The following is an 18,967-nucleotide window of genomic DNA, read 5'->3' as shown; positions in this document are numbered from 1 at the left end:
AGAATAAAAGAGTCATAGATGATAATTTGTAGGTGCACTGACTTGTTTTTTTTTTTAATGGAAAACATTTCTAGTCGTCATACTGAGACACTGTGCTAAAAAAAGACAGCGGTTTGATTAATTACAGGGAAAGCGAGACAACACCACTGCATAGAGTTCAATTTCTATACGCTTTTTCCATTTTTCTTCCTTCTTCATACCTCTTCTTTTCTTCTATCTCTATAACTTTCTCTGTTTCTCAATTTACCTGTCTCACTTAGTTTATAGTGTCTGCATGACCCATCTTCAAATGTATCATCAATGGGCATGATGCATGCTTGGCTGGCATTTTTATTGGTTCAGACACCCTGTGGGACCCACGGGGGATGGGATGGGCTGGAGGAAAGAGGGAGAAGGAAGGAAGGAGAGAGGGAGGGGTACTTTTCCCATCGCACTCTTCTCCTGCAAGCAGGGAAATAGTGAGAAGAGGGAGTGTGTGAGCAAGCCAAGCATGGAGAGGGAGGATCAAAACAGAGAAACCACACGGTCAGCAAGCGGCACTGCAGACTTTGCCGAGGGGAGGACAGAAAGAGAGAGAGAGAACTAAACCCTGAAATCTTGCAGCGTGGCAAGTGAAATCTTACAGAGGACTGACCTTGATCATTGCATTCTCACATACTCCCGGGGAAATAGCGTGACAGAAGCCGAAACATGGACACAGCCCGGTCTATCCAACACGAGATCACCTCTCTCAAAGGTACTTACCTCTCTCATCGCCTGTATGTGATCATCTGTGGAACAAGGTCTAGAGGAATGAGCCCTTGAATTGAGCCATTTAACAGAACACTGTTGGGGATTAAAGGGAGAGTACACACAAATATGAAAATTGTCATCATTTACTTACCCTCATGTATTCCAAACCTCTATGACTTACTTTTCGTGGAACACAAAATGAGATGTTAAGCACACTGACAGCCTTAGTCACCACTCTCTTTTTAATTGTATAGAAAAATCATTCTACCTAAGCTATCCTTTTGTGTTCCACTGAAAACAGAAATACATGCTGGTTTGGAACAACAAGTGAGTGAGTAAACAATGCCAGAGTTTTAATTTGAACTATCCCTTTAATGAATGCGATAATAGCCGATTACATTTCTGGATGCCTGTGTTCCCTCTGTCTCAGGTTTGCTCTGCTATTTATGAAGGGTAGGGCAGTCTCTTTTGTGTGGGGTCCCTTATGCCTGAACTCTGGCTGTGTTTTGGGAGTTGTTGGTGCTGAGCTTGGCTGCAGGCAAACGCTTTCAGGGCTGCGTGTCTCTTTTAAATGCGCTGGGAAAGCAAGAGGATTCTGCGTCAGCCATGCGGCATGCTCGTTGCACTGAATGCTGCATCACCACGGTAACAGCCAGCTCAGTGGCCAGGGATCCCCCGTTTTTGTTATAGAGCTGCTTGTAGTGCTCAGTTTTTGTATAATAGCCAGCAGACCAGGAGGTTTGATCATAGTTTATAGAACTAGGTTTTCTCATTAAATAGATGTCTGCATTTCAATATGAATTGATGCAGATTAGATAGTTAACATTTTAAGTTCCTCTTTATTTTAATATATTTACAACTTCCATGCCCCTGGCCTCACAGAATAGAGCTCAGATATGCACTGATGAAAATGTGGAATTTGTATTGGGATCATAGCAGTATGGTAAAGCATCCCACGCCTTCCTTGGGTTGGGCTCACAGGGTGATAAATGCTGTGTCCATCAGAGCATGGAACTCAACCAGCACTTTAAATGCCTGGAAATTAGACTTGTTATAGCCTTGGGCTATTGGCAATGTTGCTTTTGAAGCTTGACTGGGATTTTGTCAGTTGTTTCTGTCTGAGCTCTTAGCGGTGAAACAAAGTGTTTTTGTTGCTCTGTTTGTGGGTAGTCTGATTGGTGAAGGTTTATCCCTGTTACTTGGATTCTGTTTGGTTCAATGCATCAGCATTACATTTTGTGCTTTCTCACTACTTCACAAAAAGTGCAATTGATTGATTAGTCACATTAGAGCAGATATTGACTCTCAGTGCAAATGTGCTGAGTCATAATGAATTGGCAGCTTCTTGCTTAACTTGTCAACTGGATGCCAGAAACTTTAAAGGGATATTTTACCCAAAAATAAAAATTATCTCACTATCATGCCATCCCAGATATGTATGTGTATGACTTTCTTCTGGTTAACACAAATAAAGATTTATAGTAGAATATTTCATCTCTGTGGGTCCTCACAATTCAAGTGAATGGGTACCACGATTTTGAAGCTCTAAAAACCACATAAAGGCAGCATAAAATGAATCCATGAGACTCCAGTGGTTAAATCTATGTCTTCTGAAGCTAGGTGTGTGGGTAAGAAAAATATCAATAGTTAAGACCTTTTTTACTGTAAATTCTCCTCCCTTCCCAGTAGAATGCGAATAGCCTAAAACACACTGTTTCTAACCCACACTTATCAAATTGCTTCTGAAGATAGATTTAACCACTGAAGTCATATGAATTACTTTTATGCTGCCTTTATGTGCTTTTGAAGCTTTAAAATGTTGGTACCCATTCACTTGCATTGTATGAACCAACTGAGTCGAGATATTCTTAAAAAAATCTTTGTTTGTGCTCAGCAGAAGGAGGAGAGTCTAACAAATTTGGGTTGGCATGAGGGTGAGTATGAGAATTCTCATTTATGGGGGAACTCTTCTTTTAAAAGTGCATTATCAGCTTTAGGTTGCCAACCATAATATGTTGTTGTAATTACTTGTACGGGTGAGTTACTGGATTTTGATTTGTCAGTTGATGATTTAAACAACACAATCAAGTGGGAAATCAACACGTTGCATCCGAAAGTTTATGTACCCCATTCAACCAAATTACTAACAAGCACCATTTGCATCAGTTCAAGTATAAATTAATTTCCTTCTAGCACTACTGATAGTGTGTTGGGCGACAAACTCCGAGACATGGATTCTGGCCCACTCTGTGGACATTACACACAGAAACTGGAGCTCACGTGTGCCCATTTGTTCAACAACACTTCCAGCTTTGGCCACTGGGGACAGTGATTTGAATTTTGCTAAACGCACATTGATTTAGGCAGCAACATTTTTACTGTTTCCGACTGTTGCAAAATTAATGTTGTGAACAGTCTGGATTTAAAGTGGCCATATCATACAGTACCTTATATTATCACAGTATGTTCTCATAGTACAATGAACTCTTTCTCCTCTTTTCTTCTCTGTGAAATGGGTCTTCAGTCCAGTACTTTCTGTCTGTTCTGTTGAATCTGTGGATTTTTTGTTTTTCAATGGGGCTGCTAAGTGTCCAGAAAGCCATCAGCTGTTGTTGAGCAGAGTGAATGTTTTCCCAAGTGCCAGAGCAAACAAAGCCTTCTCACCCCATCAAACACTCCACAGAGTCTTACTTAATATGTATGACATGCCTCTAGCCCTGTGGCCTACTTTGAGGGGTCACTTTCATTTGGACACACTCCTCTTTAATGCAGAGTTTGGTGCTTTCTATCTGTTGAGAATATCAGTGTCAATGGAAGCTGCTTGAGGGAGTATTTTACTAGATAACAAGAGACAGTATAAGAGTGATTGCCAAATAATTATTTTTTTAGTTGTTCATGGGTTCTGAACCATCTAAATGACTTTATATGGACCTTGTCTATTCATATTTGTTAGAGTATTGCTTATTTTGTTAGTGTTGCTCATTGTGTTTTGTCCTGTGGGTAGCCAAATGCTGCTGTTCCCCCACTTGATCCAGACCCAGATTCCCTCTTAATGAGCTTTTGGGTTTTCTACCTTCTGTTTTGTTTAAGAAAACTGCTTTATGTCAGTTAAATGGTTTTCTTTTACTACTGCACCACAGAGATAGTATGGAATCTTGTTGAACCTGGGACACAAATGGAGGATTGTCAGTTTGCACAAAGAGTTAATAGGTTTACTTGATGTGTTTTAGGGGGAAAAGTTTGGGTTCCTGTTAGGGCCCCTATAGAGAAAGGATGTATAAAGGATGGTATTTACAGTATTTATAGTGTCTTGGCTGATTTAATACACTGCACTGCTGCCACATGATTGGCTGATTAGATAATCACATAAATAAGTAAATGTACAGGTGTAATAAAGTGGCCGGTGAGTGTGTGTGTATATATATATATATATATATATATATATATATATATATATACTCTCTAAAAAGTAACAGAATAATTGCGATTCATTGATTCTTATAGCAGTATCAGAAGAAAATGGTTTATCAACAAAATGCAATTTTTGATTTAAAAACCAAAGTGATAAATGAACAAGTGCCTTGGAAGCACAGCAGTGCAATCAATGAAAAGGAAAAAAAAAGTAATAAAACGTTTTTTGGAATGCAATTTTTATAATGGGTCAGAAGCTCTGACGCTGCTAAATTACTTTGTTTTTGGCTTACTTGCTGCAGTCACAACAGATCTCCATGTTCCCAATAACTATTCTAAGAACTACTTCTTCATACTGTCATCTGTAAAGACTGTCTATGAAGGATAAAACCACCAAGTGGTAACAAAAGGGAACCATTGCAGGAATATAGTCATCTACAGTATGAATATATATTCATGTGTTGTATAGTGCTTTTCACAGTACATTGCTCTAATGTTACGAGTATGTTGTTGGAAGTCTACATTTTAGATGACTTGCTCATTGCATTAGAGTACGGTCAAATGCAGTGCTCTGAACCTCAAGATGTAACTTCAGAGATTGCACTTTGTGACTATAGTTTGTGTCCCACTTCTATTCAGGGACATTGTCCTCATATGACATGTATATTATTGGCTTATTTTGCAAGTTGGAAAATGTTCATTTATGCAACCATTGCAATGAAAGTTGATTCAAAAACTCAGGTCAGACAATGTTTGGTTAGTTTCATCTTTTTAAAGTCTTTCAAAAGTTTTATGATATATCCCAACCATTCCTGGGTTTTTTCAGGAGCACTCTGTAATATTGCTAACACATCAAGCTCTCATTCACACCAAGACCTCAGTAAATTATGTTGTTATTGAATGTGATCTATTCTGCTCTAATTTCTAAATCATTGTGTCTGGATACAAATCTTCCTCACTTAATTGTATCGCTCCTCTTAAATCCAGCCAATGGCAATAAAATGGCATTATAAGTACTGTTGCTAATGGAAAGTAGTCTTTGGAGAGGCAGTCTTGTATTGAATGTCTTCATCAGGATACCACTTAGTATTAATAGTGGCTGATTCATCATTTGGTCTGGTAGTTCACTAGTATAACTGCAGGTTGTTTGATCATCAAGTAGGGCTAGGTCTCAATTAATGAAACCCCTATAGAGATCCCAAATCTGAGATGTCCAGTAGGGGGTGCTGTAACAAAGATAATTGTATGGAGCTCTTGCTACTAATATCGGTGCAGCTGTGGCTCAGTGGGGGGTTTAGTGCGTCTGTTCCAGGGTTAATGTCATAAAGTGAACTACCATTCTCCAAGTGAACCTTTTGTGCCATGCCTGCTATTTCCTGAGGTTTATTTTCTTTTGTTTCAGAAATCCCTGCCTGCATTTAATAGCTAGTACATTGGAGGAACCAGGTTTTGTCTGATGTCTTTAACAACTTTTCCCATAAAAACAGGCGCCAGTTAATGCGTCAACACTCAATCTAACACCTAAGAATAGTTTTAAGGGTGGGGAAAATTTAGCCTTTGAGGTAAATCATAAATGTTGTTAATGTTTTCTACTTTCTCTTGTTTTTCAGGTAAGTTGCTGTTTTTCTTCAAACTGTGGGTGTGGGAAGATCTGCTTCTGCTTAGAGCCACGCTAACACAGGGCAAGATATTTGACATCAGACAGATTGAGGTGCACATCTGGTATGACATTCGTTTAGCTCTCCAAAAAGGCAGTGTTATGTAGATTTTATTTTTTACATGACGCAACCTAACATTTTAAAGTCACAATACCTGTAACCCTTATTTATCACTAACAAAAAGTACCATGGCGGTACTAACATGTTTTTATTTTTTTTGTGGACATGATGCCATGGTATTCTTTGACAAACTTTGTTACTAATCCAGTACCATAGTATTTATCAGAGTACCATGGTATTATCATCACTATACCATGGTATCACTGAAGCATTTCTTGTAAGGGGGATAATGATGAAGATCATAATAAATACATTTTTGTGTAGACATTGTTCAGGTCATTTGTTCTACCTTGTGTGATATCAAACTATAAACTTAAATGAGGTGTTCTGTAATATAAATAAATCTATTGCTACCTTGATTTCAATCTTCCTTTATCAATTCATTTGTGATATGAATATATAGGCAAATTGATTTCCAAAGCTCATTGAAAACCAGGAACAACAAAAAAGGCATCGTGATGAGTCATGTGTCTTCAAAACGGTTTCCTTTATTGTATATAATACAGACACGTGACATGATTTGACAATACACCAAATACAGTAGTCTAAAAATAGACTAATGTGCAAAGCATGAATTTAATGAAAAGAAAGTGAACATCTACTTTGAAAAGATCTCCTTTAATGCCTTCAATTTTGCACACTACATCTGGAAACATCTTCTCCCAGACATTTGTTTCTAATTCTCCATCAGTTTATTATATAACTGACATTCAGCTTAGTTGGTAGTTAAATTACTAAGCTGGAAGGTAGCACGGTACCACATAAATAGTTCAGTGAAATCCTCATGAGACTGGGCGGCTAAGACTCTCACCACATTGCCACAATGCAGGATCTGACTCATTCATGATCTTTTTTTGATCCAGAAAGCCTCATTTTTAACTATTACGATTGTGCTTGTTTTCACATACTTGCACACAGATGCAGAAAAATAGATGCACAGGCTCTTAAAGGGATAGTTAACCATAACATTTCAATTCTCTCATCATTTACTCACTCTCATGCCATCCCAGATGTGTATGATGTTCTTTCTTCTTCAGAACACAAATTAACATTTTTAGAATAATATCTCAGCTCTGTAGGTCCATTAAATACAAGTGAATAGTGACCAGAACTCAGAAGGTCCAAAAAGAAAGTAAAGGCATCATACAAGTAATCCATATGACTCCAGTGATTAAATCCATGTCTATAAACATTATATGATAGGTGTGGGTAAGAAAAAGATAAATATTTAAGTCTTTTATTACTATCAATCTCCACCTTTGACCAGCCTCAGGTGGCTGAATGTGAAAGTGAAAGTCACTTCCAGCCTAGAATGTGGAAGTGAAAGTGTAGATTTTAAAGGAAAAAAAGGACTTAAATATTGATTTATTTATTTTTTTGCTTCAGAAGACATGGATTGAACCACTGGAGTGTTAAGGATTACTTTAATACTAACCCTTATGTCCCTTTTGGACCTTTAAAGTTCTGGTAACCATTCACTTGAATTGTGAGGACTAACAGAGCTGAAATATTCTTTTAAAAATATTTGTTTGTGTTTTGAAGAAGAAAGAAAGTCATACAAATGTGGGATGTCATGAGGGTGAGTAAATTAAGACAATTTACATTTTTGGGTGAACTATCCTTTTAAATGATAATGGTCCTATGAAACCCCTTGAGTTTTCTTTCCTGAATTGATGCATGGAAATATCGAACATACAGTATTGAAGGGATCAAATGGCATTTTAATGAAAAATATGTGTAGTGCAAGTTGATTAATCAATATTTGTTGTCTTTTTTGGTATTTTAAATATGTATATATGATAAAAGTTAGTTTTCAACTTTTAGGAAAACTTCAAATGGCTTCAAAGCTAATAGGTCTGAACTTAAAGTCACAAAACTCATATTTTGTTTTTATCTTTAATAATTATTGGCACTCCTGTACGATAACATTTTGAGAAAGAGTTTTGAAATGTCAGAGTTTGTTAAAGGTAATTTGTTCATAAAATATCTATTCACAGTTAGATTTTTACATTTTCTGCCATAATGCTGGGGGTGGGTGGTTACCAGGGCATTGCTCTGCACTTCTAAGACATCACTAGTTAGTTTTCTAGGATGTTCTGGGTGGGTCTTAGTGGTTTTCTATTGGCCCAGATCAAAAGGGCTCACCCTGGTGGCAAATGCATGGAGCACACGCTGAACGCAGAGGCAACATGTTGAAAATTCTATATAAACCCTATTAATAAACATTATATTTTAGCAACATAAATTACTGTACTGAAATACTCACTAACTGACTAAAAAAAGATAATAATGCAAGTTAATTATGCAGTAACACTAGGCACACAACACTTCTAATATGTAAACTAGATTTCATGACTGTTTAGTTCAATTACCCACCCTCGATATACATCTAATTATTTATATTCGTCATCTCAGGAATTTGATGTTGTAATCCAGAAATCACTTTATTTTCTGTATTGTAACAGTACAAATACGATGATAGTACAGATGCAAATAAAACTCAAAGTGTGTCTCCTGATGAAGTCACACACACATATGTGAAAGGGGTGATACCTGTTGTATACTTTGTTATATGTTTTTTCTGATAAGGGAATTGTAAAATTAGCACAATCCACTGAATGGTAGTGGAATGGTCGAGGAACTATAGATGCTCAGGAGCGAAAGTGACGAAAAGTACTAGTCCCTGGGAAAAGTTCCTAAAATGGGCTTTAGTACCACCAGTGGGAAAGGGACTTATGATATTCTGGTTCCTATATGACTCAGCTCCTTCATTCCATATATGTCTAGGATTTTTATTTATCCTGTTTTATGTTCTGTCAGGTGAAAATCAAAAGTCCCTTTGCTTAAAAAAGTAATAGTATTGCTTTCATCAAGAAGTCACACAATTTAAGGTATCGTTCATGTCTGTAGCACAAAAGGTGTTGAGCAGGGGTTTGTTCAAATCTCTTATTAAAGGAACAGTTCACTCAAAATCATTTACTCACCCTCATGCCATCCCAGATTTGTATGATGTTCTTTCTTCTACAGAACACAAATTCAGATTTTTATAAGAGAATATTAGATCTGTAGGTCCATACAATACAAATGAATGGTGGCCAGAACTTTGAAACTCCAAAAAATAAATAAAGGTAGCATTAAAAGTAATCCACATGACTCCAATGGTAAAATCCATGTCTTCTGAAGCAATATGATTGGTCTGGGTGAGAATCCGATCAGAGATTTGAGTTATAAATCTCAACCTTTGACCGGCCATGACCAGTAGGTGGTGGTATGCAATGCGAATCCACCCCCCAAAAAAAAAAAAGAAAGGTCAGAAGGACGTGGAAGGAAAGAAGATTTATTGTAAAAAATATCTTAAATATAAAGATCTGTTTCTCACCCACACCTTTTTAAATAACTTCCGAAAACCTAACCACTGGAGTCATATGAATTACTTTTATGCTGCCTTTATATGCTTTCTGGAGCGTCGAAGTTCTGGCCACCATTTACTTTGCATTGTATGGACCTATAGAGCTGAGATGTTCTTCTTAAAATCTGTGTTTATGTTCTGCAGAAAAGAGAAAGTCATACACATCTGGTATGGCCTCACTTTTGGGTGAACTATAAACAATATTAATAGTGTTGCTTCCCTTTAAAAGGCCTGCTGATATTCTGAATTAGCCAAATTCCAGAAAAACACATGGTTTAGCAATTTCACTCAATAAATTTAAGAATATTTCAATTACAATATTGAGAAATCCAAAAATGGTATGATAAACTGCACAATCAGAAATACGAAATAACTCATATATTAAGTAGTTATTTAAAAACCTTTCTTACGATAAGCTGTCAGGCTGCTGACTTTATTATATGGTATAATTTTTAATCCACCAAGCCTCTCCAAAAATAAGATGGTTACTGACCACACCTAGCAGGCACTGAATGCTGACTCACTCACTTACGTCCGAGGCAAAACAGTGTCAGTCTCAAAGGGACATTATATTAGATTATTCTCTTATCACAAGGATTAAATTATTTTTAGGATTTTAATTCAAATCTGATGGGCTGCTGTTTAGCTACAGGGTTGAATGGTTCAGAATTAAATACATTTTAGCTAATAAGTTATATAAAACATAATGGCACATGCCAGGTTTTGATGTATTATAATTGGATCATTGTTTTGCAGCGTAATATCATCTGTCATTCTACAGTTGTGTTGCATAAGTGAGAATGAAAGATGCAAAATATTTAGACTGCATTTGTTAAAACTGAAAGATTAATTAAACCCAGTTTGTTTTTGTCTTGTTCAATATGTTCAGAATTAGTGGTCAACCGATATATCGCCAAGGCCAATAAATCGGACGATATTCTGACTTTTATTTTATTTATCACATCGGCCGATAAAGGTTCCTGTTTGGACGTTTATTTCTTGAGGGAACCGAAAATCACCTGCTTGCATGTGAAGCGTCTGAGACATGTAAACGACCAGTCAGGGTTCATGTTGTTGTTACGTGCTATCGTGTTAATACAATAATAGACCGATGTGCAACAGTGTCATTTAAATGGTCCGCATATCAGAGCCGAGGCAGATGGCAAAATTTCAGGATCAGAATCAAAAGTTCCTCTGATTCACAAATCATAACGGTCAATCTGTGACAATCCAAGCCGGCGATCCAGGCTGTTTAAACTGTCAGGAGATTGTTGCTGCTCGCTGGATCTGCACGAGTGCATGAGTGCAACCAGCAACAGAGATGAATTCTTCTCTAAAGAACTCCCTAGAGTCCGACGATATAAAAATGCTGCCCGAACATTTCTGTGCCACCACAGACTGATCGCTTGCTCCTGCCTGGCCACCCTTTTCAAAAACTCCTGGCTCCGCCCCTGATTGGAAATTAGATTTCTAAATGTGAGATTTTTATCTAATATAACACCTAAGTTATTTGATGTTGAAGACAATGTAATATAACATCCATCGAGAGTCAAATTATATTTTAGCGGCTTATTTTTAGGGTTTCGGTTCAATATTAGTATTAGGCCCAATAATATTAATACAAGTATTAGTATCAAACATTATCTCATCTCAAGTGTCATCCATGTGCCGTTATATTGCATTCTGCATTTCATTTTCTGTAAAAATGTCTAAGCTTTTGGCAGTCAGATTAAAAGATAACTTTATACTTATAGTGTGTAATAGTGTGTATACTCTAAGCTTTTGTGCATCTTTGCATGTTTTTGCAATATAAATAGAGTAAGCCTGAAGTTTAATCTGCAATTTAGTTATATACAAGTGTGTATATGAAGACTACACAAGTTCTTTTGTGTGTCCATTCCTCTGAGCTCTTTCCCATTGCCCCATAATGCCAGAGTGCAGGGGTGTGTGGAATGGTTTGGAGAACAACCATGTGCAATAAATTCCACCCCATAAACCAAGTGTAGGAATGCGTGAGATGGGCCAGTGTTGGGGAAAACTGGAGTTGTAGGAACACTTTATCTGCCATAGGCTTTGAATGAGCTCCTTTCACACTGCTTGTTTTATGAACCTTCCACTACAATGCTTTATCTATCTACCAGTAACTCCATGGTGATACTACTGTTTGAGATACTCAAATGCATGGTAGCTGCAATGAATGGATGTTTCTCTCAGTAAATACATATATATTTGCCTTCTTGTACCTCTAACTTAAAAGGAGAGTTCACTCAAATATAAAAAATAATGTCATAATTTACTCCCCTGTTGTTTCAAACCCATATGACATTTTCTGGCATGAAACACAAAAGGATATGTCTGGTCCACTTTAAGCTGCAGTCACCATTCACTTTTATTTCACTGAACAAAAAATGCAACAAAAGTAAATGGTGACTGAGGCTAACATTCTGCCTAACATCTCCTCTTGTTTTCCATGGAAGAGTACCATCACTCAATGAAATTTGTATTTGTATTTATTTGTGTGAATGTCAATGTTTCTAATTATTTTTTGCTGTTGTTGATTTATGTGATATGTCTGGTTTAAGTTTTGCAGAGCTGAGTGATTTAAGCTCCTTTTCTACAGAAGTGTAGTTCAGACTACACAGGGCCTTTGTTTACCTAGCTTCACCCTATATCGGTTTCAGCATCAGGCAATGACTTACAGATGGGTCTGAACACTTTGTGGCTTGGCTTCTGAAACGCACATTGGCTAGTTTCAATTGGTATGCCCTATTTGTTAGTTTTTCCTTTGGAAACCGTTTTGCTGAATCGCATAATAAACAGTTTTAAGCATGAAAAAGTCTTTGATAAAAATAGAAATATCTTGACATGTCCACATGTCTGTCTGGAAAATTCTGGCTCGTTCGGGCTAGTTTGCCTTCCAGAAAAGTACTGTGGTAGTACCATAGAGAAATGGAGTCCTATGGTAATACCATGTTACTTAAATATATATATCATGGTTTACCATGTTCAAATACCATGGTATTTTTTTTTGTGTGATGCTGGATAGTGCTAATTTGATGCCAGTCTAGTTGGAAAACCAACTACTTAAACATCAAGCTTGCCAAGCATGGTCTTTCTGTTGAAGATGAATGACAAAAGAGGCCTTGTGGTTAAGATATTGTTGAAGCATGTTCTTTCTGGTTAAGGTGATCACAAAATGTGGTCTTGATGGTTTAGAAGTTTGAACAGGCCATTTATCTGGTAGGGTACACCATACACCAGTGCAGGAGTATCCGAAATGCAACACACTGTCCTTTTTTTAGCAGGCAATTTACTTGTTCATAGTCAGTCTAAACTAATCACTGATTATGAAACTGTATTACAATTGAGATACATGTCTAGTTACTCTTGATTCATATGGCAGAGATTGGTAGTGCTGGGTGGTAATGGATTATATGTAATCTGGGCTACAGTATGTAATAAAATTACAAAAAGTAAGTATTATAAAATTACTTACATTTTATAATACTCGTTATCAGATTACAGTTACCATTGTGTGGATTACGTGATTACATGGCAGAAAAGGGCAGTAAACATTTAATAATTTTTTGATTCCCCTAATTCTTCTTTTTTCAATTTTTCTTTTTAAATCAGCTTACTGCTGATATTCGGTAAGTATTTGAGTTTTTTCGGAAGGGGTGGAGGATTGTGGAATTGCACTCACAGACATTATACTAGCCATTGCCCAGGTATTTATAACACTGAAGATGGAGTGTCTCACTCAGCATTTGACCAATGGATTTACAAAAAACATTTTACTTTTAAGAAGACACTAACAATGTAATCTCTGACTCCCAAAAATGTATGTATATATATATATATATATATATATATATATATATATACAGGTCCTTCTCAAAAAATTAGCATATTGTGATAAAGTTCATTATTTTCCATAATGTAATGATAAAAATTAAACTTTCATATATTTTAGATTCATTGCACACCAACTGAAATATTTCAGGTCTTTTATTGTTTTAATACTGATGATTTTGGCATACAGCTCATGAAAACCCAAAATTCCTATCTCAAAAAATTTGCATATTTCATCCGACCAATAAAAGATGTGTTTTTAATACAAAAAAGTCAACCTTCAAATAATTATGTTCAGTTATGCACTCAATACTTGGTCGGGAATCCTTTTGCAGAAATGACTGCTTCAATGCGGCGTGGCATGGAGGCAATCAGCCTGTGGCACTGCTGAGTTGTTATGGAGGCCCAGGATGCTTCGATAGCGGCCTTAAGCTCATCCAGAGTGTTGGGTCTTGCGTCTCTCAACTTTCTCTTCACAATATCCCACAGATTATCTATGGGGTTCAGGTCAGGAGAGTTGGCAGGCCAATTGAGCACAGTAATACCATGGTCAGTAAACCATTTACCAGTGGTTTTGGCACTGTGAGCAGGTGCCAGGTCGTGCTGAAAAATGAAATCTTCATCTCCATAAAGCTTTTCAGCAGATGGAAGCATAAAGTGCTCCAAAATCTCCTGATAGCTAGCTGCATTGACTCTGCCCTTGATAAAACACAGTGGACCAACACCAGCAGCTGACATGGCACCCCAGACCATCACTGACTGTGGGTACTTGACACTGGACTTCAGGAATTTTGGCATTTCCTTCTCCCCAGTCTTCCTCCAGACTCTGGTACCTTGATTTCCGAATGACATGCAAAATTTGCTTTCATCCGAAAAAAGTACTTTGGACCACTGAGCAACAGTCCAGTGCTGCTTCTCTGTAGCCCAGGTCAGGCGCTTCTGCCGCTGTTTCTGGTGCCTGTGCACAGTGGCTCTGGATGTTTCTACTCCAGACTCAGTCCACTGCTTCCGCGAGGTCCCCAAGGTCTGGAATCGGTCCTTCTCCACAATCTTCCTCAGGGTCCGGTCACCTCTTCTCGTTGTGCAGCGTTTTTGCCACACTTTTTCCTTCCCACAGACTTCCCACTGAGGTGCCTTGATACAGCACTCTGGGAACAGCCTATTTGTTCAGAAATTTCTTTCTGTGTCTTACCCTCTTGCTTGAGGGTGTCAATGATGGCCTTCTGGACAGCAGTCAGGTCGGCAGTCTTACCCATGATTGCGGTTTTGAGTAATGAAACAGGCTGGGAGTTTTTAAAAGCCTCAGGAATCTTTTGCAGGTGTTTAGAGTTAATTAGTTGATTCAGATGATTAGGTTAATAGCTCGTTTAGAGACCCTTTTCATGATATGCTAATTTTTTGGTTTTCATGAGCTGTATGCCAAAATCATCAGTATTAAAACAATAAAAGACCTGAAATATTTCATTTGGTGTGCAATGAATCTAAAATATATGAAAGTTTAATTTTTATCATTACATTATGGAAAATAATGAACTTTATCACAATATGCTAATTTTTTGAGAAGGACCTGTATATATATATACACTCACCTAAAGGATTATTAGGAACACCATACTAATACTGTGTTTGACCCCCTTTCGCCTTCAGGACTGCCTTAATTCTACGTGGCATTGATTCAACAAGGTGCTGAAAGCATTCTTTAGAAATGTTGGCCCATATTGATAGGATAGCATCTTGCAGTTGATGGAGATTTGTGGGATGCACATCCAGGGCACGAAGCTCCCGTTCCACCACATCCCAAAGATGCTCTATTGGGTTGAGATCTGGTGACTGTGGGGGCCATTTTAGTACAGTGAACTCATTGTCATGTTCAACAAACCAATTTGAAATGATTCGAGCTTTGTGACATGGTGCATTATCCTGCTGGAAGTAGCCATCAGAGGATGGGTACATGGTGGCCATAAAGGGATGGACATGGTCAGAAACAATGCTCAGGTAGGCCATGGCATTTAAACGATGCCCAATTGGCACTAAGGGGCCTAAAGTGTGCCAAGAAAACATCCCCCACACCATTACACCACCACCACCAGCCTGCACAGTGGTAACAAGGCATGATGGATCCATGTTCTCATTCTGTTTACGCCAAATTCTGACTCTACCATCTGAATGTCTCAACAGAAATCGAGACTCATCAGACCAGGCAACATTTTTCCAGTCTTCAACTGTCCAATTTTGGTGAGCTCTTGCAAATTGTAGCCTCTTTTTCCTATTTGTAGTGGAGATGAGTGGTACCCGGTGGGGTCTTCTGCTGTTGTAGCCCATCCGCCTCAAGGTTGTGCGTGTTGTGGCTTCACAAATGCTTTGCTGCATACCTCGGTTGTAACGAGTGGTTATTTCAAAGTTGTTCTTCTATCAGCTTGAATCAGTCAGCCCATTCTCCTCTGACCTCTAGCATCAACAAGGCATTTTCGCCCAGAGGACTGCCGCATACTGGATGTTTTTCCCTTTTCACACCATTCTTTGTAAACTCTAGAAATGGTTGTGCGTGAAAATCCCAGTAACTGAGCAGATTGTGAAATACTCAGTCCGGCCCGTCTGGCACCAACAACCATGCCTCGCTCAAAATTGCTTAAATCACCTTTCTTTCCCATTCTGACATTCAGTTTGGAGTTCAGGAGATTGTCTTGACCAGGACCACACCCCTAAATGCATTGTAACCCCTAAATGCATTGAAGCAACTGCCATGTGATTGGTTGATTAGATAATTGCATTAATGAGAAATTGAACAGGTGTTCCTAATAATCCTTTAGGTGAGTGTATATATATATATATAGGGCTGTCGATTTAACGCGTTAATTCAGTGCGATTAATTTGATTAAAAATAACGTGTAAAAAACGCCATTAATCGCAATGCCCCCGGACTGTAATATGGAAGATTCCTGAGAAATGCAAGCTTGTAGTACCACCTGTTTACTCCAGAGGGCAGTAAGTGAAATTTCAGCTGTGTGGCAATGCGGCGCGCAGATTATATAGTGAAGAAAATGACCCTTGAGCAGCAGAACAACACAAACATGCCTTACGTTCTTGCGTTCATAACACTTTCTAAGTATTAAACTATATTTAACTTGACACAGTGACCTAAAAATGTTATGTTTATGACGCCACACATCCAAGATGGAACACAAGCATGTCTGAAGCAGCTGTTCATTGACGGTTCCTTAAACAAGCCCTCATAATAAATCTCGAACTGATTGACAAATTCACTTGTGAAATGGATTGCTGTGAACTGTATGCCAATGATTGGCTTATGTTCAATAATATGGTAGTAAACAATACATTGTATTCTAAAGCCGCTTTTTGTATTGTCTGATTAATGATTAACTCTTCTGCCAGAAGAATGTAATGCATTTTAATTATCTGAATATTTTTTTTATTTTATTTTTAATGATAATGATACATAGTTATCTTTAAATATATACCACAGGGTTGGGGGTAGGAGTCCTGTAAGTATTAAGTTGTTTTAGGCCACTCCACACTGATGCAGGGTTGTTAGCTGAAAAATTAGTTTTCCAGCTTTTCAGAGTTTTTAGCCACTCTGATTTCCTTATTCAGTGTGTTCCTGGCCTGATTGTACAAGACTTTATCCCCACCCCTGTAAGCATCCTATGTTCAAAATGTTCACTCAAGCACAGCAACTATCAAACGATCATGACATTTGACACATTCATGAATGACTAGTGGTTTAGCAATCCAATAGTGTTTTAACTGCCCCATTTTTCAATAACAGTTCCTTTACAAACATACAGTCCACTCTGAAATGCTCTGAATATGCAAATGTAATACAATCCACGGTGATGTTGGGAGCTAAACCGTCCAAATCGGAGAAGATGCTCTTCACAGGAGTGACATCTCACATCTTCCATCTCACATTTGTTTTTCCCAGTCAGTGGCCGCAGCAGAATGAGACACGTTTTTAAAAGCTGAGGTCATACCGCTCTTATAAATCTGTGCACATCGCCAGAAAAATATTGAAATGATCAATGACATCTAGTTCCAAGACACCTTCAAAACTGCACAACAGCAAGATGAAACAGAATGGGGTCTCACTTTTAGAGTTCTAACTTGAGATTGTGTCTTTTAAAAGTGGTGCGAGATGCATGATAATGGTCAAAGCCATTCATCTGGTGCATGTTTATGTAGAAGAACATTTAAATCCAGATAGGTACATGACGTTGTCCTGTATAAATCCCCTTTATGTAAATTAATCTCCCATGGCTGATCACCAGTAGGTGGGGTCAAGGGTGCCATTATGAAAAATAGGTGTTGATGTCTTGCTGTAGAGGCAGTCATGTACAGATGTATTTGGTCCTTGTGACATCACAAGTTCCACAAATTCCAAACAAGCTGTTTCTGGAGTTTGGTTGAAATAAATGTTATTTTCCGATTAAGGAGGACTTACAGTATGTTTTACAGTATAATGACCTCTTATATGTCCATATATCAAAGAAAAATTTGATTCCTTATGCCAGGACCCCTTTAAAAGTATAGTTGCAAATATGGTTTAGAGAAGTGAAAGTAAGTTATGAGAAAAGGTTTAACTATGGATGCACCGATACCACTTTTTCTCTTCCAATTCCGATATCGGAAATCTCAGTTTCGGCCGATACCGATTCCGATCCGATCCGATACAATTGTTGTTGATACAAGTTTAGAATATCTTTACATTATTCTGTGAAACTAATTGTGTGTACTCTTTAATATGTAAAGAAACACAAACCTCTAAATACAATTTCAATATAAATGTATAGCTTATTAAAAAAACTTACTATACTATACTATATACTGGTTAATGTAGCAGCCAAATTAACAGTAATTCCAGTATAAGTCATAAGTAGAAAATAAGCCTTTTTTTCTTTTTGCAAAATTCTTTCAACTTGTATCTGGACTTCAAAGGATTTAGATCTCTTTTTTGTTTAATTTAGTTGTAAGATATGAGCTCACTTTTGGAACCCATTTAACCCATTAAACTTAAATATCATTGTTAACAAATGATAAGAATAATAATATATTTTAATAGTAATATAGCTCAATCGTGCACCACCGGTCTCTCTCTTTCTTCCTCACTGCTGTCAGTGCTCACTCTCCCCTGAGTTCTGATTACACACACCTGCATATCATTAGTGGCTAATCAAGGACTGCATATATACCCAGCTTTCACACACAGTCTTTGTCTGTTCTCATTCATAGTGTCTCTGAGATGCCACAGTGTTCTATTATGTCAAACATACCTGTGTCGTCATTATTGCCTGCAAGTATCATAAGGCTGTTGTGAGTTATCTGTTCATTGTGTCTATACCTTGTCTGGATATTACTCACCTGCTGTTTGCCACTGTGCTCAACTGGATTTACTTACAATGTTTACCTCACTGTTTCGATCATCTGTTCAATAAACCCTGCTATGGACTTCATATCTCTGCGTCCGTGCGTCTCTCCGTGACCTCTTTAACTTTTAAAAACCCTCACTCTTTTATTTTGATATTCTGAACTCTCCAGGAAGACCTGTATGTGTCTGTTTGTAGGAAAGTTCACAGTAGTTTAATTCGATTCTTATTCAAATTATTCTAAATGCATATAAGTGAACCAAACTATTGAGCATCTACATCTGAGATGTTGTTCGTGAGTAGCGCTAAAATATTGCGCAGTGCATGAAGGCTAAAAATAGCCGTGGTTGTGGGTAAACAGAGCAGCGTGTGCATTTTATATATTGTGAAACAGCCTTCTGTGA

The 18,967-nt window shown here is 37.7% G+C and overlaps 1 protein-coding gene across 1 annotated transcript in view; it reads left to right on the top strand.

The window, feature by feature from the left end:
- The first annotated feature begins 525 nt into the window (after positions 1–525).
- Positions 526–18,967, top strand: part of LOC127650843 (plectin-like) — a 90,452-nt gene continuing 72,010 nt past the window's right edge. Inside the window, exon 1 of the mRNA XM_052136480.1 lies at positions 526–736. Coding sequence (XP_051992440.1) covers positions 691–736 — 46 coding nt within the window. The 5' untranslated portion in view covers positions 526–690. The remainder of the gene's footprint in view (positions 737–18,967) is intronic.

Source organism: Xyrauchen texanus, chromosome 10 (genome assembly GCF_025860055.1).
Source record: "Xyrauchen texanus isolate HMW12.3.18 chromosome 10, RBS_HiC_50CHRs, whole genome shotgun sequence".
In the NCBI taxonomy this organism is placed as follows: domain Eukaryota; kingdom Metazoa; phylum Chordata; class Actinopteri; order Cypriniformes; family Catostomidae; genus Xyrauchen; species Xyrauchen texanus.
Note: the sequence above shows the minus strand (reverse complement) of the source record. Positions and strands in the feature narration are given on the sequence as shown.